This window comes from Oryx dammah, unplaced genomic scaffold (genome assembly GCF_014754425.2).
Source record: "Oryx dammah isolate SB20612 unplaced genomic scaffold, SCBI_Odam_1.1 HiC_scaffold_20, whole genome shotgun sequence".
Taxonomy (NCBI): domain Eukaryota; kingdom Metazoa; phylum Chordata; class Mammalia; order Artiodactyla; family Bovidae; genus Oryx; species Oryx dammah.
In genome coordinates this window covers 61117632-61141996 of record NW_024070204.1, presented here as the reverse complement: position 1 = coordinate 61141996, position 24365 = coordinate 61117632, and the positions used below count along the sequence as shown (strand labels likewise).

Here is a 24365-nt window from a genome sequence, read left to right as displayed (position 1 = left end):
TGGGAAAGACTGAAGGCAGGAGGAGAAGGGGACGACAGATGATGAGATAGTTGGATGGCATCACCGACTCAATGGACATGGGTTTGGGTAGACTCCGGGAGTTGGTGATGGACAGGGAGGCCTGGCGTGCTGTGGTTCATGGGGTCGCAAAGAGTTGGACACGACTGAGCAACTGAACTAATGATAAAACACATCTTCTAAGAAATGAATTGCTTTAAGAACATTGCTTTGAAAGACATAAAGTGAAATCAAGGAATTTGGAGCGTAAAAGTTGAGCAGCACTATCCCTCCCTCCTAATGACCAAGGGCAGCTAAAACATATTGTAATTTATTATAGCTAATGCAAAATAGAAGGATTTTGTGGAGGGAAAGAATCAAGAGTAAGTAAAAGGCACTATGTTATAAACATACCAAATTTTTCAGCTGTTTCCTTATCTGGAATATATTGGAACCGAAGGTTTAATATCTTCAGAGAAATAAAATTTGGCAAAACAATGACTATAAAAAGGAAAATTAAAATTTAGTTATGTCAGCTACATTTCTTATACCAAAAAGTAATGTATTTATAAAGAGTATAAACGAGCTTCCCTAGTAGCCCAGTTGGTAAAGAATCCACCTGCAATGTGGGAAATCTGGGTTCGATCCCTAAGTTGAAAAGATCCCCGGAAGGAGGGCATGGCAACCTGCTCCAGTATTCTTGCCTGGAGAATCCCGGTAGACAGAGGAGCTTGGCAGGCTGCAGCCCATGGGGTCACAAAGAGTTGGACACGACTGAGCGACTAAGCACAGCAAAGAGTATTTCAAAAGTGATAGAAATTACTATAATTCAGATTGAATTGATTAGTATGACTTAACGAGATAACACAAATCTTCACTCAGGAAACAGTTCTCATAACTAGAAATGTTTAAACATCTGTCTATTAAGGAAACAAATATACCTTATTTGAAAATTCATTTACGATCATATATCTATTGCAACGGTTTTGTTCTTTGCCATCAAATGCATGTTTTAAAATTTGACTATTAAAAAATGATTTTGTCCACAAAAGCATCTTAAACCAAAATTTTACAATTATAGCTCTTACCAAATGGGTTGGCATTAAAACATTGTCCAGAAAACTTAATTTCTTCAAGTTTATTGCGGGAAGCAAGTGCAGTCACAAGAGATTCAAAATCCGAAAAGCTATTACATTCCAGATGGAAAACTTGGAGGTCTGGAGAATTCTGAACTAATCTGACTGTCAGATAAAATATCAGATTTCAGAAATCAGAGATTGAAAAGTTCTATCTGAATTAACCATATAAAATTAATAAAATTAATTTATTGTTTCAGCAATAGTGAGTCAAAATAAGGCATCATGATATAACAACTCGGGCTTAGGTTCAGGTTCTGTAACTAACTGATGTGCTATGTGAACCGTTAGTGACCCTCTCTGTGGATCCATTTTCTCCTCCATATAATGCATTCACTCAACTTTAATATCTTAATGTCTCTAGTTTGCACGTGACGCTTACACTATAGAAACACTACGCAAGAAAACATAAAGTCAGTGACAACTCTGAACCAAAACCTAAATTTGATGAAAAAATTGCTGAGAAATATAAGAAAACGACTCCTTCCAGCCTCAGCTACAAGGTTTCTTTGCGTGCAGATCTGCATGTCGGTTCACTGGAGATTTGTCTTTCTTCACGCAGTCTCTAGTGTTTAGTCTGTGTTAAACTAAGGAACTGAGGATGCCTACGTCACCTTGCTAAATGACCTTTAAGAAAGATAGCTGTACAGCTTGTTCATTAACCGAGAGAATAGGCTGGTGGGAAACAGGGAGGTGCTTTGATTACTACTAATCAGCTGATTTCCTTCCTTCTGATCTGGTAGATTGCTAAGTGGCAATGTAAGTAAGAGCAACTTGAAAACAGAGTAAGATAACTCTACAAACTACTTTTGGAAAGGCAGTATGCTCTGCTTAAGAGCTTAGACTTAAGAGTTAGAATTCCTGTGTTTGAATTGCAAATTTACCATTTCCTTTTCTGAGTGGCCTCAAGCAAATTAATTAATTTCTATAACTCCATTTTCCTATGTAAAATGATTACTTTACCTTGTAGAATGGGTATGAAGGTTAAGTGTGTTAATGTTTATAAAGTGCTAGAATAATTCATAGCATGTAGTAAAGGCTCAATCACAAATAGCTCTCTGCTTTTTTAATAACAATGAGCACTGTCCCCACAATTTACCTTGGTTATAGGTTACACCCTCAGATCTTCAACTCTTAATTATTGGCCAGGTAGCTTTTCCAGATGATAAGTAAATCAAAGTGCCACACTTACCTAATTTGGAAGGACTGCACTTAGATGAAATTTCGATCAATAATTTCTCCATATGGTGGAGATTTACGAATTCTTCAGAAATGACTGAAAAAACATCTTGTTGCAGATTCACAGACAGTTCTTTCAGGCACAAGAATTTGTCCAAACTAAGAAAGAGTTGGTCTAGAAAGCAGCACACAGTTTCCCATTATTAATTTAAAGAGTTCCAAATGGAAATTTTCAAACTGTCATTTTGATTCATAAAGCTATTTACATATTTTCAAATGAAAACTTTTCACATACCATAAGACATTCTTTTTTAGGAAGCACATATATGAAAATAATGCTTTTTGTAGCATTTACCAGTATGTTGACTAAAAAAATATATGCACAACCTAAAAGTATGAGAATTATTTTATTCAGTGGACTTTCTTAGGGCTTCAAGTCTGGGAGGCAACATCTCAAGCAAGCCTAAGAAAATTGCTCCAAGGAGATTAGAGGGAAGCAGTTTTCCAACAAAGGGCAAAAGATGACTGTCAATAAAGGAAAACCAGATGTCTCCAGGAATTTACCGCTTCTGTGTATGGGAAGATGCAAGAGTCTGGGCTCACTGAAATCATTCCTTTGATATGCATCTTGGCTATCTGGAGCTAGTATCCTGTGTTTTCCCATCCTGAGTTTCCTCAAGCTGCACCCTTGGGGTGGCTGCAGCCTAATGACTGCTAGATGGTAGGTCTTTGTTTCCTTCCTGACTTTCCTCAGGGCCCACCCTCATGGGTGTAATTGCAATTGCTGATGACTATAACATCCTTTGTTTACTGATACGGCAGGCAATATTTTATTTCCTATCTACTATATAAAAGTCCTGTATTACGCTCTGGATTCAGAAAAATGAGACCATCTCAATGAATGGGGCTCAGACAACTGAATTTCTCCATGCAGAAGAAGTTCGACCACTGCCATATATGAAATTAGCTCAAAATGAATCAACTACCTAAATTTAAGAGCGAAAACCGTATAACACCTTAGAAGAAAAGATGACTTTGGATTTGACAGTGGATTCTTTTTTTTTTTTGGCCCCTGCCCTGACAGTGGATTCTTGATATGCTACCAAGAGCATTAGCACAAAAGAAAAATAGACAAATTTGACTTAGTGGGAATTTGAAACTTTACAGATTGAAGGACATTACCAAGACAGTGAAAAGGGAAATCTATAGGAGAAAATACTTTATACACCACATGCCAATAAAAATTATATGTAATTACACTATGATTATATAATATATATAATTATATATTCATATAATGAATATATTCTTTCCCAAATAAAGGCAATGACAAAGAATGCTCAAACTACCACACAATTGCACTCATCTCACACACTAGTAAAGTAATGCTCAAAATTCTCCAAGCCAGGCTTCAACAGTATGTGAACCGTGAACTTCCAGATGTTCAAGCTGGATTTAGAAAAGGCAGAGGAACCAGAGATCAAATTGCCAACATCCGTTGGATTATCGAAAAAGCAAGAGAGTTCCAGGAAAACATCTATTTCTGCTTTAATGACTATGCCAAAGCATTAGACTGTGGATCACAACAAACTGTGGAAAATTCTGAAAGAGATGGGAATACCAGACCACCCGACCTGCCTCTTGAGAAATCTGTATGCAGGTCCGGAAGCAACAATTAGAACTGGAACAACAGACTGGTTCCAAATCGGGAAAGGAGTACATCAAGGCTGTATATTGTCACCCTGCTTATTTAACTTCTATGCAGAGTACATCATGAGAAATGCTGGGCTGGATGAAGCACAAGCTGGAATCAAGATTGCCAGGAGAAATATCAATAACCTTAGATGCAGATGACACCACCCTTACGGCAGGAGGCAAAGAAGAACTAAAGAGCCTCTTGATGAAAGTGAAAGAGGAGAGTGAAAAAGTTGGCTTAAAACTCAACATTCAGAAAACTAACACCAAGGCATCTGTTCCCATCACTTCATGGCAAATAGATGGGAAAACAGTGGAAACAGTGAGGGACTTTATTTTTTTGGGCTCCAAAATCACTGCAGATGGGGACTACAGCCATGAAATTAAAAGAGGCTTGCTCCTTGGAAGGAAAATTATGACCAACCTAGACAGCATATTAAAAAGCAGAGACAAAAATATAAATAAAAAGCAGAGACATTACTTTGCCAACAAAGATCTGTCTGGTCAGTTCAGTTAGTCACTCAGTTGTGTCTGACTCTTTGCGACCTCATGAACTGCAGCCTGCCAGGCCTCCCTGTCCATCGCCAACTCCCAGAGTTTACTCAAACTCAAGTCCATTGAGTCGGTGATGCCATCCAGCCATCTCATCCTCTATTGTCTCCTTCTCCTTCTCTGGCATGCTGCAGTCCATGGGGTTGCAGGTGTGCACAAGGTTTGTTTGAGCCCTCTGAGTGTTTATGGTGTAATGGGGTTTGATTCTAAACACGATTTCACCCCTCCTACCCTCTTGCTGGGGCTTCTCCTTTGCTCTTGGACATGGGGTATCTCTTCAGAGCTGCTCCAGTGGCTCCGCACAGCTGCCGTGCAGCTGCCGCTCTAGTGACTACCATCCTGCTGAGGCTTCTCTAGCCGCCTAGTCAAGGCTATGGTTTTTTCAGTGGTCATGTATGGATGTGAGAGTTGGAATATAAAGAAAACTGAGCACCGCAGAATTGATGCTTTTGAACTATGGTGTTGGAGAAGACTCTTGAGAGTGCCTTGGACTGCAAGGAGATCCAACCAGTTCATCCTAAAGGACATCAGTCCTGAATATTCATTGGAAGGACTGATGCTGAAGCTAAAACTCCAATACTTTGGCCACCTGATGCAAAGAGCTGACTCACTGGAAAAGACCTTGATGCTGGGAAAGATTGAAGGCGGGAGAAGAAGGGGACGACAGAAGATGAGATGGTTGGATGGCATCACTGATTCAATGGACATGAGTTTGAGTAAACTCTGGGAGTTGGTGATGGACAGAGAGGCCTGGCATGCTGCAGTCCATGGGGTTGCAAAGAGTTGGACATGACTGAGCAACTGAACTGAACTGATATATTCATAACACATTATGAATATACAATTATACAATGAACTTATATAACTCAAAACAAAAAGACAACACAATTTTTAAAATGGGCAAAGGAACAAACAACCCAACCTGAAAATGAGCAGGAGACCTCGAGACATTTCTCCAAAGAAGACATATAGATAGCTAACAAGCACATAAGATGCTCAAAATCACTGATCATTAGAGAAATGCGAATCAAAGCTATAATGAGGTATCACCTCACAGTAGTCAGAATGACTATCATCAGAAAGTCTACAAATAGACAAAAAACAAAAAATGTCTACAGACAATGCTGGAGAGGATATAGAGAAAAGGGAACCCTCCTACACTGTTGATGGGAATGTAAATTGGTATAGCCACTGGGGAGAACAGTTCGGAGGTTCCCTAAAAAACTAAAAATAGAGCTACAATCCAGCAATCCCACTATTGGCCACACATCTAGAGAAAACTCTTATTCTGAAAAGATACATACACCCCAATATCCATAGCAGCACTATTTATAATAACCATGACATGGAAGCAACCTTCAGTTCAGTTCAGTTCAGTTCAGTCGCTCAGTCGTGTCCGACTCTTTGTGACCCCATGAATTGCAGCACGCCAGGCCTCCCTGTCCATCACCAACTCCAGGAGTTCACTCAGACTCACGTCCATTGAGTCAGTGATGCCATCCAGCCATCTCATCCTCTGTCATCCCCTTCTCCTCCTGCCCCCAATCCCTCCCAGCATCAGAGTCTTTTCCAATGAGTCAAATCTTCGCATGAGGTGGCCAAAGTACTGGAGTTTCAGCTTCAGCTTCATTCCCTCCAAAGAAATCCCAGGGCTGATCTCCTTCAGAATGGACTGGTTGGATCTTCTTGCAGTCCCAGGGACTCTCAAGGGTCTTCTCCAACACCACAGTTCAAAAGCATCAATTCTTCAGCGCTCAGCTTTCTCCACAGTCCAACTCCCACATCCATACATGACCACAGGAAAAACCATAGCCTTGACTAGACGGACCTTTGTTGGCAAAGTAATGTCTCTGCTTTTGAATATGCTATCTAGGTTGGTCATAACTTTTCTTCCAAGGAGTAAGTCTCTTTTAATTTCATGGCTGCAGTCACCATCTGCAGTGATTTTGGAGCCCCCAAAAATAAAGTCTGACACTGTTTCCACTGTTTCCCCATCTATTTCCCATGAAGTGATGGGACCAGATACCATGATCTTCATTTTCTGAATGTTGAGTTTTAAGCCAACTTTTTCACTCTCCTCTTTCACTTTCATCAAGAGGCTTTTTAGTTCCTCTTCACTTTCTGCCATAAGGGTGGTGTCATCTGCATCTCTGAGGTTATTGATATTTCTCCTGGCAATCTTGATTCCAGCTTGTGCTTCTTCCAGCCCAGCGTTTTTCATGATGTACTCTGCATATAAGTTAAATAAGCAGGGTGACAATATACAGCCTTGATGTACTCCTTTTCCTATTTGGAACCAGTCTGTTGTTGCATGTCCAGTTCTAACGGTTGCTTCCTGACCTGCATATAGGTTTCTCAAGAGGCAGGTCAGATAGTCTGGTATTCCCATCTCTTTCAGAATTTTCCACAGTTTGTTGTGATCCACACAGTCAAAGGCTTTGGCAAAGTCCCTAAATGTCCATCAAGAACGACTAGATAAAGAAGATGTGATACACATACATACAATGAGATATTACTCAGCCATAAAAAAGAATGAAATAATGCCATTTGCAGCTACACAGATGGACCTCGAGATTATCATATTAAGTGACATAAGTCAGAAAAATGATAACATTTATACGTGGGCTCTAAAAAAGTAATACAAATGAACTTATTTACAAAACTAAAATAGACTCACTGACATTGACATAGAAAATAAATTTATGGTTACCAAAGGGGAAAGAGGAAGGAGGGAGGAATAAATTAGGAGTTTGAGATTAATAGATACCCACTATGTATAAAATAAGCACCTACAGTATAGCACAGGGAACTATATTCAATATCTTGTAACAATCTATAGTGGAAAAGAATCATAAATATACATACATATGTGTACACACACACACACAATCTGAATCACTTTGCTGTACTCTAGAAACTAACACAACATGGTAAATCAAACTTTCATTTTTTTTAATGGACAAAATTTAATAGACTCTCTTCAAAAAAGATATACTAACAGCCAATAAGCACATGAAAAGTTGCTCAGTATTTTAGTCATCAGGAAAATGAAAATCAAAACCACAATAAGATATAATTTCACACCTACTAGGATGTCACTAATTTAAAAAAAAAATGCTTGGAGATGTGAATAAACTGGAACCCTGGTACACTGTTTGTAGGGATGTAAAATGCTGCAGCCAGTGTGGAAAACAGTTTGGAGGTTCCTTGAATATGAAAATAGAATTACTATCATTAATATGATCCAATAATTTCTAGGTATAAATCAAAAAGAATTGAAAGCAGGGTCTTAAGGTAACATTTGTGCATCCATGTTCACATCAGCTTTAGCCAGAATAAACAGTGCAAGTGTCTGTCAACTGATGAATTGATTCACAGAGCATGATATATTTGTTGTTTAGTCACTAAGCTGTGTCCGACTCTTTGTGGACCATAGCCCACCAGGCTCCTTTGTCCATGGGATTTCCCAGGCAAGAACACTGGACTGGGTTACCATTTTCTTCTCCAGGGGATCTCAACCCAGGGATAGAACCCCTGTCTCTAATATTGGCTGGTGGATTCTTTGCCACTGAGCCACCAGGTAAGCCACTGTATCTATACATACAGTGCGATATTGTTCTAGCTATAAAAGCAGTGAAGTTCTGGCACAGGCTACAACATGGACGAACCTTAAAAACATTATGCTAAATGAAAGAAGTCAGACACACAAGCACAAAATATCGTATGTATTCATTTATATGAAGCAGAATAGACAAATTCACAGAGACCTCAGTGGCTGGGAAGAGGAAGGAGTTATCTAATAGGTACAAAGTTTGGGATGATGAAGAGGTTGTGGAAGTGAATAGTGATGATGGTTCACAGCCCTCTAATTCTATTTAATCCCCCTAAACTGTATACTGAAAAATGTGTTTTATCATAATAAAAATATTTGAAAAAAATGAACACAATTTTTCTAACTTTGAAGATAAATATCAACACATAGATTCAAAAAATGTTCAGTGTCCCTCAAGTAAGATATAAAGCAAAGCACTTCTAGGCATTTAACAAACTGCTGAAAATCAAACCCATACTAGCAACAATCAGAAAATGAAGAAAATTAGTATCATTTACAAGAATATCAAAAACACAAGTACCTGGGAATAAATTTAATGAAAGATGATACAGTCTACACCAAAAACTCTAAAACACTGCTTAGACAAGTGAAAAGAGACAAAAATAACTGGGAGGTATTACTTCTCACTTGTTTATTTCCCAGAGTACAAGCCCTTTCTTCCATGAAGCCGGTGAGGTGAGAGTAGTTCTCAAGCATTATTTACATACAGATAATTCTTTTACTAATAATTAGTCATTTGTTTACTAAGAGCCTTCATTAGTCATTTTATTATTTTTTTAGAGTTTGAAAGTCATTCTATTATTTGGAGGCCTTTCACTAATTCATATTACTAAAAGAAATATATTAGTAAAATTTAAGTTGTCCAATCAGCAAGGATTTAGTTTCATGCTTTCAAAAGTTTTTATCCATTTAAAACCAAGAGTGAAAAGGTGGAAGTACACATCCTAATAGTCATCTAAGATAGGTTCAAGCTTACCTTGTATATGGGTTTTCTCTGAGACTTGAAGAGATTCTAGGGAAGTTAGAGTGAGAAGCAATTCCTGTTCTGTTGCACTCAGCTCACATTGGCTTATGCAGCACTTGGTGAAGGAGGCCCTGTACTGCTCAAGAGCTGGGAGGATGTTTTCAATAAAACCCCTGCTGTTGTTCAAGTGGAGTTCAATGTGCTGTGCAGCTGAGAAAACCTCTGTTAGAAACCTTAGCATCTCCTGATCCACAGCACTGGTATTAGTCACATGAACTTCCAGAAGGGGAATCTTGTACTGCTTTGAAGGAAGTTTCCAATAGCCAGTGCTGATGGCTGGTGGTGCATTGAGTCGCATGTTATGAAAATGCTTAATGTTTTCCTCTTTTTCAACTAAACTCTGCTTCCATTCACTCTCAAGTTCAAAGGCAGAAGCATAGTCCTGATCTATAGTTGGTGCCTGGGATTTGTCGAAAATTCTTTCAAGGGGCGTATCTGGTTTGTATAATGTATTTCCACTTATGGAAACCTGGATGCTCCTCAACAATAACAGGCTTTCTGGGTGGTCAAAAAAATACTGAAACTTAAGCACATCCAAACACAGGGTTCTCCCATGAAGGAATTGCAAAATGAAAGGAGAACATGCAGCAACAGTGTTGCTTTGATAGGCAATCTCTACAGCCAGAGCTAGCAAATGTTTTGAAGCCACTGAATGGTAAGTTTGTGGAGAGAATTGCCACATCAACCTGAAACATTGCATAAACTCTGAAATTTCTGGATGATGCTTCAGATAGTCGTCATTTTCAGATATATTCTCCAGTGTCTCTTTATTATCCACCAAGAGAAGCAAATGGGATACAATTTTTGGCCCTGCCTTTGTTGAAGGGTGGCAGGAGACACAGTTCAGAAAATTGGCATAGGGACAGATAGCCATCAAAGTTGAGTTGATTTGTTTCAAATAATGAAGTCCCAAATCTTGGTCTTCTTGCCTATCAGAATCCAGGAGTTCGGTCAGCCTCATTCCAGCGAGGAATTCTTGAAATGCAGGATTTAAAAACTGATAGACTGGCCTCAGTCTCTGGGCTGTAAATTTGCTCATCAGGTACATGGCTAGATCTTCCTCTTCACCAATCCCTGCTTCTATGAGGTCCTCATCACTAAACTCAAAGCAAGATGAAAAAAACCCTTTCAAGGCTAGTTCACCACAGGAGGACACAGTTGCTTTGAGAAGGTCAGCTGCAGTTTTGTGCTTTAAGAAAAGGCATTCCATATAGGACTTGAAAACAGCCACACTGTGGAAGGACCAATGAAAACGATTCTGAAGCCAGCTAGCACAGACTGCTGCTACAAACAAGGGAGTTTTCTGAATTCCCTGCCAAGTTTGATTCATTCCAAAGTCAACCATCAACTTTCGCAGACGGGTCAAATCACCTGGAAAGAGCTTCTTTAATATAGAAACAGTATTATAGAAAGGAAACGCCTTAATCTCTATGATTGTATCTAGGTATCGGCGGATGTTCTTGGCCCTATTTGTATGGACAGTGATCACCAGGCAGGTCCTTGACAAATGTGTTTTTTGAATCATCCTTGCTATGACTTGGGGAACTGAGCATATTTCTTTGTAGTCATCCAAAAGGAATAACACCTGGTTCTTTAACTGCTGGATGATGTTCTTTAGGCCCATTTCAGTAACAGATACATCTGTCTCTAAGAGTTGGTCCTGAATAACACTGGCCAGCCCCTGCTCTGGTCTGGTAGAGCCAAGAGAGAGACAGAAGACCAGCCGGAACCTGTTTAACAAGGGACAGCATCCTGATGCCCACAGAAGAGCTATTTTCTTCAGGAGGATGCTCTTTCCACTCCCAGCTTCACCCTCCACACACATGACAGAGTTCAAGTTAGCAAAGACTTCAGGCAACACCACAGGCTCTTGCACAGGATTGGTGATGTGTTTTAAAGCAAAGGACAGATCACAATCCAGCCACTGGCCAGTGGCTAGACAGGAAGAGAGCTCAAGCAAAGACATGTGGCAGAAAGGAGCACTGGTATAGACTTTTCTCAGGCGCTCACTCAGGCTCTCTGCCTCCTGAAACCACTGGGCTTCACCCTGGGCCACCTCTGTGGAGAAAAGCAAGGAGGCACAGTTATTATCCCCTACATACGGGACTTCCCTGTCAGTCTAGTGGTTAAGCCTCCATGCTTCCACTGCAGGGGGTGCAGGTTCAACCCCTGTTTGGGGAACTAATATCCCACATGCTGGGTAGTTTGGTCATAAATAAATAAATAATAAAATCCTCTATATACAAAGATATGTACACATTCATATAATCCCATGTGCAACCTCCAAATCCTTACCTGGCACTATAGAACTAACTGCTGTTGACTCTTCAAGATTGCTTTCACTTGTAGTTTCCTTTGAAAAGAAAATTCTCTATTAAATTAACATCTGTATAAGTGGGTGGAGCCTCAACTTACAATCAGAAACCAGACATTTTCTAAACACAAGCCACCCTCAAGTGTTTATGCCAGTTCCAGGGAGGAGTGCTACAAATATGAAATAATAAGTGATCTGCAAACACATGCAAGTGTATGCTTCTGTGTGGTACCCAAACAGGGCATTCCCTGGGTGACATGAGTAGTGACTGCTGACCAGGTGATTAGAATCAGTGTCAAGAGCAAGATGGACCCTCCAGAAACTATTTGGTGTAGCTTCTGATCTCAGTTATTAAAAGTATTTTAAATATTACATACCTGGGATATAGGGAGATTAAGTTTCTTCTTTTAAAAATAAGTTCTTTAAGGGAGGTGGGGAGAGATGAGCAAAATTGGTGGAAGGGATTAAGAGATACAAAAGTGAAAGTGAAGTCACTTAGTCATGTCCGACTCTTTGCGACCCCATGGACTGTAGCCCACCAGGCTCATCTGTCCGTGGGATTCTCCAGGCAGGAATACTGGAGTGGGTTAAGTCACAGAGATGGAATGTACAACATGGGGAAAATAGTCAATAATACTATAATAACTTTGTATGATGCCGACAGTAACTAGACTTATGGTAGTAATCATTTTGTAATGTACAGAAATATCTAATACTACCTGGAATTAATATTGTAAGTCATATACATCAATAAAATAAAAACAGCTATTTCTATACCCCCAAATGTTTTCCTTCAATTTCATTTTCAGTTCACAAATGTAAAAGATGAGTCAAATGAATGGCAAATTACTCTGTTTTCTTTTTCTTGGGATGACAATATACTTAATATACAGCCTCAAATAAGGGGGTGTGTGTGTATGTGCGTTAAATTGGTACTAGCTAATATTCCAGAGAAATATATAGAATTTCTTAGTTTAAAGGGGTCAACCTATTAATTTGACCATGGTCATTTGCTTTTGTAAAAGAAACATATCTTCCCAGCTTTGAGAAAAGCCAACTAGCAAGTGAGACCTTACTGCCCTCCAAATGAAGATCACTGATGGGAACTAGGGAGCCCGGATGTTAATCAACTCTTAGGTCCAAACAAGTCTGGGCACCGAAGTAGAAGGGACTGACTCTACATTTCAGGAAGCTAGGCATTATGTTGCATTTAATGTCGTATCCCCATCTGTAAGTAGCTCTTAATAGATGCTTAACAGATATTGGCAGAATTTATTGACTGATTTATTTATGATGGATCTTCCCTGTAGCTCAGATGGTAAAGAATCTGCCTGCAATACAGAAGACCCAGATTAATCCCTGGGTCGGGAAGATTCTCTGGAGAAGCGAATGGCAATCCGTATCCTTGCCCGGAGAATCCCATGGACGGAGGAGACTGGCAAGCTACAATTCGTGGAGTCCCGGAGAGTTGGACATGACTGAGTGACTGACACTATTTACTTATGATGGGTAGTTCCTGCTCAAAACTGTTCTTAATCACATGATCACACACTCTGAAAATAAACAAGGTGGCATTCAATACCGTTAACTCAGAAAGTTCATCATGGCTCTGAAGGTCTGGAGTCGCTTCTACAGAGGACTTCACACTCTGGAGAAACTGACAACTAAACACACAAGTTACAAGTTATAGAGACAGTTGTATGCAATTAAACCTTTGCTTTAGGTTTTCAAAAACACTGTCAGAGTTTTAGTGGCAAAGATTAAGTATAAAGTTAACATTTCCTGTGAGTCTGTCAGTGTCTTTATCAAGCAAGGCATGTAGACTGTGGCTCTTGGGAGCAGAGATGTAAATGGCTCATAAAGTAATGGTGGGGATAACCAGCCAATTTGGTGGGGTGGGAGCATATTTAACACTCATCCATGAAACCAACTAAGATGAACCTAATGGAAAGAAAATAGAGACAACAAACTCCATCTATGGATTCTGGGACAATGACAACAAAAAGGACATGAGCAGGAAAAAAGTGGTGAAACACATGTAAACATCTGGAATTGACTGTAATGTACCAGTGTTGTTTTTTTAAATTTTAACAAATATACCAAGGTAATGTAAGATGTTAGTACTAGAGGAAGCTGAGTATGGGAATACAGGAACACTCTGTATTATCTTTTCACCTTTTCTCTAAAGCTAAAAATACCCCCAAATAAAAAGTTTATTTCAGGAAAAAAAAATCTCCATCAATATGAAGACTAAAAAATGTCCCTAAAAACAATTTGCTAGACGTCATGAAATTGGAACATATGATACTTTCTAAATTCAGTTATGATGTTTGCCTGAAGAGCCAAGGATGAAACTTCTACAGAGCTCTATTCACAATCATTAACTTGGATAAATGAGAACTATAAATGTGAGTAGGTAAATGACAAAACAGCTCTCTCAGAAACAACCCAGAAACAACTCTCTCAGCTTATTTTTATGCTGCTGAATTACAGGAAAGCAGGAGATAAAGCAAGGGGACACATCATTTTTATTTTCCTAGATGAATGACTTGGAGATGAGCCCAGGAATGGAAGGGCAGCTAGAAAAAAAGCTAGTAAGACTTTAAATGCTTCTGTCCAAGGTGACTATGCAGATAAACCCAGCAAGGGAAAGGACTCTGAAGGAAGGTAAAATACAGACATTTCTGTACAAATAAAGCCAATGAATTTAGCTGCCAGCAGACTAGTACTACAAGAAATGTTAAAGGAAGTTCTTCTTAAGTTTCTCCTTAAAAGGAAAATCATAACAGATGAAAACTTGATTTTACCTAAAGGAATGAAGTGTTCCAGGAATGGTAACTCATTGGGTAAATATGAAATATGCTTTCTCTCTTTCTAAAATGTATTTAAAACATAATTGTTTACAATAAAGATATAACACTACATTGTGAGATTTAGAATCCATGTGAAGTAAAATGTATGGTAACAATAGTACAGAGGATAGGAAGGGGAAAATAGAAGTATACTGTTACACTGGTTCATACATTATATGTCAATGTTATAAAATTATTTGAAGATGACTGATTTGTTAAACGTGCATTATATAGATTATAGAGCAGGCACTAAAAAGACAAAGTTGTACAGCTAAAAAGCCAACTATAGAGATAAAACGGAATATTGAAAAATACTCAAATGCAAGTCAGGAAAAGAAGAAACAAACAAGAGATGGATAAGTAGAAAACAAATAGCAAAATAGTAGATTAAAATCTAACCATATCAATGATTCTATTAAACATAAATGTTCTAAACACTCCCGGTAGGAAGCAGATATTAGGGTATCTCTTGGTGCTCCAGTGGTTAGTACTCCTTGCTCTTACTGCCAAGGCCCTGGTTAGGGAACTAAGATCCCACAAGCTGTACAACACAGCCAAAAAACTCAAACAAACAACAATAACAACAACAAAAAAGAAAGTGGATATTGGCAGACTGTTAAAAAAGCAAGACCCAACTATGCTGTCTACAAGAAATTCACTTTAAAGTTACAGGTTAAAAGTAAAATTATTTTGGGAATTCCTTGGTCGTCCAGTGGTTAGGACTCCATTCTCTCTGGGTTTGATCCCTGGTCTCGTAACTAAGATCCCTCACGTACTCCACAGCCAAAAAAAAAAAAATTCAAAAAATATAGTATCACGAAAAAACTAAAAGCTGGAGTGGCTACAGTATATTAACATCAGACAAAGACTCAAGAACAAGGAGTACCAAGAGAGATAAAGAGGGACATTTCATATATTCTCTGAATAAGAAAGAGGAAAGGGCAAAGAATACACAAGATATGTTTCTGAAGAAAAAGAGCAAGGAAACTCTGTGGGAAAATATGAAAATATGTTCAACATTATTAGTAATTAGATTGACAAAAATTGGGGCAATACTAAGTTAGTGAGGGAGCAGACAGAATGGAAACATCTATACCAGTGAGAATATAAATCAGTACAGCCACTTTGGAGAAAGTTATGCATAATCTAGTAAAGTTGACTGTGTACATCGTATTACTTTGCAATTCCATGGCTGGTTATGTATCTTAGAGGAATATGAGCACTGGAAATTATGTCCAAGAAGGTTCATAGAGGCATTATTTGAATTGCAACATTCTGAAAACAACCCAGATGTTGAATCTAGAAGGGTAAATTTTATATTCATAAAACAATATACTATATAGCAATGAGAACAAGTAAATTGCATTTCTAACATAATTATGAATGAATCTCAAAAACTTTATGGAGTAAAACAAGTCAGTCATCACAGAAGAACCATGCAGTGTCCTTCCATTTATTTGACTTTATCGAACAGGCAAAGTTGAGTGTGCTTGATGATACATATGTAGCTGGTGAGACCATCTGGAGTAGAAGGAACAGTTAACACTAACTTCAGAATTGGTGGTGGTTTCATCGCTAAGTCGTGTCGGACTCTTGCAATCCCATGGATAGTGGAGCCTGGCAGGCTTTTCCAGGCGAGAATACTGGAGTGGGTTGCCTTTTCCTTCTCCAGGGGATCTTCCCAGCCCAGGGACAGAACCTGGGTCTCCTGCATTGCAGGCAGAACTGAGGCAACAGGGAAGTATTCTGGATTGGAGAGACAAGGACATAATCAGAACTTGGAAGGTAGGCACACACTAGCCTTCTAAGGACTTGATAATATTCAATTTCTTAACTTTAGTGGTAGGTTCATTGGTTTCTTTAATTTTCCTTTAAGTCACACATGCTTATTTAAGGGCATTCTAGTTTGCAATTTTAAAAGAGAGGGAAAAGATTCAAGCCTCACTCAGAGGACCAAAAACAAAACACAACAAAACAAAGGCAGAGGAGAAATAAAAAGCTTCACAAAAAAGGAAATGACAGAGTCGAGAAAAGGTCCTAAATACAATCAGACTGTATCCTAGTTTATTTTTCCAAAAACTAAAAAGACCATCTCCACTATTTAACAATTTACTAAATAGTAAATCCAAATAAAGAAAAATGCAACTACTTCTGTGAAAACACCTTCAAAACTATACCTCTTGAGAATCTTAGATAGAAGCATTTAAGATCTATTTGTATTAATATTTATTTCTAGAAGAGCATTTACTAATTACAAAGTGAAAACAACAAAATGTCCTCTTATAGTTGAACATTTTTGAAGAGTTTGGTGAGTGAGAAATAAGTCCTCCAAAATGTTAAAGAGCTACAGAAAACAAATATTTAAAAATAGCCACTTCTTCATGAAATTTTAGAACACTGGAAACAAAGAGAAAATCCTAAATGCCTCCAGAATGGGAAGAAGTAATAAAAAGATTAAGAATCAGAAAGACATGAAACTTCAACAGCAATACTGGAAGTTATTAGAAAAGACAGCAATGTCTCTACAATTTGGAATTAAAATGATTTCCAACCTTGAATTCCATACCTAGCTAAACTACCAAATGAGCATGAGAAAATATATATAAATATTCAGATATATGCATGAAGTGGAAGCTAAAAACGTGCATTTCTTATGCAGTCTTTCCCAGGGATCTGTGGGGGGAGTATTTCAAAGTGAGTGAATAAGTCAAGAAAAGGATGACAACAGATCCAGGAAACACAGGAGAGAGGCAATAGGAATCCCTAAGATGACTTGAAGAACAATCCTAGGATCCTAGGGTAACTTCAGGACAAAGAGTTCATATTGAAGCAGCCTCTTTAAGAAAATGAAAATAGTGGGCTTTATTACAAGTATGAATGATCAGAAAGAAGATTTAAACATTTGGGAGAATTTGAAGATGAACTGGTGCTAAATACATTTTAAAAACTAAGCAAATGGCTATATTTTTAAAAAAGGAAAATAACAGGTATTGGTGAGGAGATGGAGAAACTGAAATACACGCATATATATAGACATGTACAATTACATATATCTCAGTCAAAAAAGAATGAAGTACTGATACATGCTACAACATGAATGAACCTCAAAACACTGTGCTAAGTCAAGTCAGATACAAAAGACATTATATGCTTCCATTTACATAAAATATCCAAGAGAGTAAATCTATAGCAACAGAAAGCTAACTGGTAGCTCTCAGGAAGTAGGGTATACTGGGGAGCCAAGGAATGTCTGCTTCATGGGTACAGAGTTCTCTTTTGGAAAAATGAAATGTTTTGGAATTCGTGGAGGTAATTGCACAACACTGGTCATGTACTAAATGCTACTGGATTGTGTACTTTAAAAGAGTTTATGTGTGAATTAAAAAAAAAAAGTAAGCCAACATACTGATACAACAATTATCACTACTTACAAAAGCTGGAAGTTGTACAGGGAGAAAAAAAAAATTATTTACTAAAAAGCTCTGACTTTATGAAGTTATGATAACATAGACAGTAATGTGAAAATAATGACTGAACCAAAACTGTGCTGTAACTACTGTGAGAGGAAGGCTAGACGGAAAGAGGGTTGTGAAAGCAATGAAATGAAAAAAAGGAAGACTCATCCCTTATTGTAAGAATGAGACACATGGGCAAAGACTTAATCAGAATATAGAATGAGGGGAAAATTGCTCAAATACATCCAGATTCGTAGATACTAAGCATTCATTCCACTTACTTGGGAAAAAATTTGGCGTGTTCTTCTAATGGGTCATCACCTTCCTCCCACTCATGCAAATATCCTCCACAGGAAAAACACTGGACAATGTCCGATTTACCTAGAAGTAAGGAAATTCGATCAGTGCCACAGGCCAATGTGTTTATCAAGTGACACAGATAATAACCATATTAGCAAAACCCAATTACACTTGCTATCAGATTTTGTGACAAAATCACAACTTTGTGTCACCAGTGAGGAAATATTCTAACTTGGGCTCTTCTCGCACCAGTGGGGTCATGAGCAAGTACCCCTGAATGTTCCTACCTACCATGCACTCTAATCAAACCCTGTCCCTGTCCCCTCTTCATTCAATGGGGCAAGAGATTTACAAATCAGAATGTGGAACTGAAGCTCCCTGAAGGAGGAGATTTTTGCCTGTTTTGCTCCCCAATGAATCTCATGGACCTAGAACAGTGATTAGCACTTATTATGCACTTAATAAGTTATCTGCTCAATGAATAAATCAGAAAGAATATTATTTGGAGCTCAGGAAAATATATGTGAGCAAATATAGCCACTCTCATGTAAGTAAGATCGTGAAGAATCAGACACCTCTTACTATAGGTTTATTCCACTAGAAATAGGATCAAGTCTTTGTGTGAGACTCTTATTTTTTGGAAGGAAATTAGCATTTGGATCTACCAAAACACTGAACTAGAAACATCCTAGTTTCTAAGTGGGCTTCCGTGGTAGCTCAGGTGATAAAGAATCCACCTGCAATGCATTAGATCCTGGTTCAATTCCTGGGTCAGGAAGATCCACTGGAGAAGGGACAGGCTACCCACTCCAGTAGTCCTGGGCTTTCCTGGTGGCTCAGCTGGGAATCCGCTCAGTAAAGAATCTGCCTGCAATGTGGGAGACCAGGGTTCGACTCCTGGGTTGAGAAGATCCCCTGGAGAAGGGAACAGCTACCCACTCTAGTAAGATGATGGAACATTCCTCATCTTCCTTCTCCTTTTGGACTCCTGCCATCATTATAAAGCCAGAGCACAGGAAAATCTCCCTTTGTGTCTGTACAGAACTAGGAGGTCCTAGAGCTTGCAAGATCCCAAAGGGGTGAGATGACTAGGACTTGTGGGTGACGAGGAGGTTCAAGAGGAAGAGGGTGAGGACACTGCTAGGCAGAAGGCCCTTGAGTAAGGCTGCCACGGGGAAGAGAGAAGAGAGAGAGCAAGAAGAAAGGGGGGAGCACTAACTCTCCAAGTGCTAAAGATACGGAGGCATTAAGAGTTTTGTACCAATGGAACAGACCTGTTATCAAGTGAACACAACACTCCCCTGCTCTGTACTGCTCGGTGGTATTCATGACTTGACCCCACAGCAGAAGTTCCCCCATGGACCTTCACTGTAATTGAGCGTGTGTGTTTGGTCTGGAGAAGGTCAGCAAGGTCCCTAGAAAGGATACAATGTCATTTCACCTTTCTATACCTCAGGCAGAGGTGAAGTTGAGGGGAACCCCCCTTTTCTTTGCACATGACAAACTGGAACTCCTGACGACCAGTAGCTCAAGAGAGAGTACTATGAACCGATGGCAGATTCTGCATGCTTCAGTTCAGTTCAGTTCAGTCGCTCAGTCGTGCCCGACTCTTTGCGACCCCATGAATCGCAGCACGCCAGGCCTCCCTGTCCATCACCATCTCCCGGAGTTCACTCAGACTCACGTCCATCGAGTCTGTGATGCCATCCAGCCATCTCATCCTCGGTCGTCCCCTTCTCCTCCTGCCCCTAATCCCTCCCAGCATCAGAGTCTTTTCCAATGAGTCAACTCTTCACATGAGGTGGCCAAAATACTGGAGTTTCAGCTTTAGCATCATTCCTTCCAAAGAAATCCCAGGGCTGATCTCCTTCAGAATGGACTGGTTGGATCTCCTTGCAGTCCAAGGGACTCTCAAGAGTCTTCTCAACACCACAGTTCAAAAGCATCAATTCTTCGGCCCTCAGCCTTCTTCACAGTCCAACTCTCACATCCATACATGACCACAGGAAAAACCATAGCCTTGACTAGACGGACCTTAGTCGGCAAAGTAATGTCTCTGCTTTTGAATATGCTATCTAGGTTGGTCATAACTTTTCTTCCAAGGCGTAAGCGTCTTTTAATTTCTCCATGCTTAGGAATTATAAAAAGGAATGTTCTTATTTTCTTTTCCAAGAAGAGTGTGGCAAAGACCCTCTATCCAGGGGAATTCTCCGCTGGTCCAGTGGCAAAGACTGCATGCTCCCAATGCAGAGGGCCTGGTCAGGGACCTAGGTCCCACATGCCTCAACTAAAGAGCGCCTGTGCTACAGCTAAAGATACTACATGCGACAATGAAGAGCCAAGATCCCACAGTCAAATCAATATATGTTTTTAAAAAGCCCGCTATCCACACTCCTAGATATCTCTCAATCTTCCTTAGTAACAGAAACTCCAATTTTCAGCTAGGCACATGGCTACCTGGAAGAAAAAAAATATTGAACGTCCCAGCTCCTCTGCTGTGTAGGCATGGACATCTGACTGCTCGGCTCTGGTTCAAGAGTGAGGGACTCAGAGTCATGTGACAGTTTCCAGAGGGATGGGGGTAGAGAGTAAAGTATACCAAGGCATGATAATTATTCTCAACAGAATACTTGTATTTGTTGTTAGCCCAGACCTTAAGTTTTCAAGGTTGGGGCTTTACTACCTAAAGGAGGTGTGGAGAACTGGGAGAGGATTTATGATACAGAAAGGAAAAAGAATATGTGAGGAAAGTAGGGATTGTTGAGCCTAGTTACATACAAGCCCAGGATCATCAAGTGCATGTGGGCTTCACTGGGCAGCAAGGCAAGAGCTTGGTGCAAACTGCTGGCTCACCTGTGTAGAAAAAACCTGCTTTGGCCAGAGCTGCTGCTCCCAGTGGGGACGACGGGTGCCAGGACTTGAAAGACTGCAGGCGGAGTTCTTCTTTAACAAAGATGCTGCCATTGCAGCAGACTGGAATAAAAGACATACGGTGAGACTGGCAAGCTCTGATAGGAGAAGGCAATGGCACCCCACTCCAGTAATCTTGCTAGAAAATCCCATGGACAGAGGAGCCTGGTGTCCATGGGGCTGCAAAGAGTCAGACATGACTGAACGACTTCCCTTTCTTTCTTTCTTTGTGTTTACAGATAGAACAGTATGTTTGAGTTTGTTTCAATACAATTGAAGGAGGGGGTTAGAAAAGGAGAAACAAAACCAGACTGACTACGTGTTAAATTGTTGAAACAGAATGGTGGATACACGGTGGGGATTTGCTATAGTCTTATTTCTGTATACTTTTTTTTTATAATAAAATATTTTCAAATTATCTTTTCATTGTAGAGCATCAGAATAAAGCAAGAGTAAGCTAGAGCAGCTTCCCTTCCTCCCCAAGTTAGTATCAAGACTTGAGAAAGGCAAATCTTGCTTGAAGCCCCCTAAAAAGGAGGCAGATTTATTTCTTGCCCTTTGGGTGTCAGCTGTATGGGGGTGGTCTCCATTAGACTTTCCACATTGGCCCTAGAGTTTGGGTCCTGTCTTCTGCACCCCTTGAGGATTTGAAAACCAACTTATGTGTCTATTAAGTATGGTAACAAAAGTAGATACTGCAAAATTCCTTAAGATGAAAGCTTGTTTCAGTATGACATTTAATCCCAGGATTAATTGGAATATGACTTCCTGTGCTGGAGAAGCTGCAGTCTTCTCCTCCAGTGTGTCTCCTTTACTCTCACGCTACTGTCACATCCACAATACTTCTGATACTTTCCCCACCCAGCAATTCTCTGCACCACCAGCTGGGTGTCCTACAGTTTACTCTGACACTATCTACTCAGTAGTACCAGATCCTACAGATTAAAGGCTCAATCCCATAAGACTGCTCCCACTCCACTTCATTCGACGGAGTGGCTCACAGAACCCAGGGAAACACTCGTTTAGCAAAGGACATGATCAAGGGTCCAGATGAGCTGGGGGCTTTCTAGGTGGTGCTACTAGTAAAGAACCCGCCTGTCAATGCCGAAGACATCAGAGATGCAGGTTCCATCCCTGGGTCAGGAAGATCCCCTAGAGGAGGGCATGGCAACCCACTCCAGTATTCTTGCCTGGAGAACCTCATGGGCAGAGGAGCCTGGTGGGCCACACCCCATAGTGTGGCAAGGACGCGGACACAACTGGAGCGACCTGGCCTGCACACACGTGTGGGTGACCTGGCTCACAGACTGAGATCTGGGAGCTTCCCTCCCCATGGGGTTGGGATGTGTCACAGTGTGGTTGTGTTCACACACCCAGAGGCTCCTATATCCACAAACTATTGGGATTTTTATGGAAGCATCCTCACATAGGCATGATCAATCATTAACTCAATTTATATCCCCTCTCCCTGCTATGAAGAAAAGGGGGTAGAGACGAAAATTCCAAGCTTCTAATCATAACTTGTTCCTCCCAGTGGCCAACCACCAACCAAGAGCCCACCCAGAGTCACCACAGGAGTTTACAAGGGTTTTAGGAGACCTGTATCAGGGACAGTGTCAAAGATCAGATATTAGAACAAGAGGTGCTCCTCATGATCTTATCACTTAGGAAATTACATGGGTTTTACGAGCTCTGTGAAAAAGTGGGCTTAAAACGCAACATTCAGAAAACTAAGATCATGGCATCCGGTCCAATCACTTTGTGGCAAATAGATGGGGAAACAGTGGCTGACTTTATTTTTCTTGGGCTCCAAAATCACGGCAGATGGTGACCACAGCCATGAAATTAAAAGACGCTTGCTTCTGGGAAGAAAGTTATGACCAACCTAGACAGCATATTCAAAAGCAGAGACATTACTTTGCCAACAAAGGTCCGTCTAGTCAAGGCTATGGTTTTTCCAGTGGTCATGTACGGATGTGAGAGTTGGACTACAAAGAAAGCTGATTGCCAAAGAATTGATGCTTTTGAACTGTGGTGTTGGAGAAGACTCTTGAGAGTCCCTTGGACTGCAAGAAGATCGAACTAGTCCATCCTAAAGGATATCAGTCCTGACTATTCATTGGAAGGACTGATACTGAAGCTGAAACTCCAATACTTTGGCCACCTGATCCAAAGAGCTGACTCATTGGAAAAGACCCTGATGCTGGGAAAGATTGAAGGAAGGAGGAGAAGGGGACGACAGAGGATGAGATGATTGGATGGCATCACTGACTCAATGGACATGAGTCTGAGTAAACTCCTGGAGTTGGTGATGGACAGGGAGGCCTGGTGTGCTGCAGTCCATGGAGTCTCAAAAACTCGGACATGACTGAGTGACTGAACTGAACTGAACTGAGGAGCTCTGTGCCAGGAATTGGGGGCAGAGATCAACATTTATTTTCCATTACTTCACATTTAATTTCTTAATAGACACTGATCCATTTAAGAATGTTTTCAAAACCATTTTGTCCAGAAACCTTAATTGTTTTAAGGGAAATTCAATTAAGGACCCAACCCTGATATATTTCCCTATGTTCATCTATGTTAAAAAATTAAGTCACCCCAGGAGACCAAGAAACTCTAATGAAATGGTTTTTTAAAAAATTACCATGGCACCACAAAATGAGGAGGGAAATGGAAAGATTAGGGGGAAAAAAGCAAAAGAAATAAACAACTAGAGCTTTTCCAAATATGTCTGAGTCTTTACCTGATGCCGCAGATAAATCTCTCTTGACCCAGGAATTCAGAAAATGTTCTCCCTGAAGAAAATGAAAACTCAAGCTATTATATAAGCTACTGTGCATAAAATAAATAGGCCACAAGTATCTAATGTACATATCCAATATTCTATAGTGAATATATCCAATAAAAATTCTCTATATATTGGATATATTCACTATATATGTCTATATATTACTTATATAGGTATGATATAGCTATGTATCCGGGGACATATCCAATATTCTACAGTGACTATAAATGGAGTATAACCTTTAAAAATTGTGAATCACTGTGTTGTGTAATATTTTAGTTTCAGGCGTAGATCGACTATTTTTTGTGTGTGTGAAGTCACTCAGTCATGTCTGACTCTTCGCGACCCCATGGACAGTAGCCTACCAGGCTCTACTGTCCATGGGATTTTCCAGGCAAGAATACTGGAGTGGGCTGTCATTTCGTTCTCCAGGGGATCTTCCAGACCCAGGGATCAAACCCGGGTCTCCTGAATTGCAGACAGACGCTTTACCATCTGAGTGTAGATCGACTGTACCTCAATCTAAAAAAATTCAAGTTACTGATTT

General features: G+C 39.9%; 1 protein-coding gene across 1 annotated transcript in view; it reads right to left on the bottom strand.

Moving 5' to 3' along the window:
* Positions 1-24365, bottom strand: part of LOC120879623 (NLR family apoptosis inhibitory protein) — a 43712-nt gene that overhangs the window by 6412 nt on the left and 12935 nt on the right. Inside the window, exons 5-13 of the mRNA XM_040262684.1 lie at positions 23774-23825; positions 20971-21090; positions 18099-18198; positions 13093-13174; positions 11492-11549; positions 9149-11254; positions 2326-2487; positions 1086-1238; positions 412-498 (exon numbers count right to left, since the gene is read on the bottom strand). Of these exons, the coding sequence (XP_040118618.1) occupies positions 412-498; positions 1086-1238; positions 2326-2487; positions 9149-11254; positions 11492-11549; positions 13093-13174; positions 18099-18198; positions 20971-21090; positions 23774-23825 (2920 nt within the window). The remainder of the gene's footprint in view (positions 1-411; positions 499-1085; positions 1239-2325; positions 2488-9148; positions 11255-11491; positions 11550-13092; positions 13175-18098; positions 18199-20970; positions 21091-23773; positions 23826-24365) is intronic.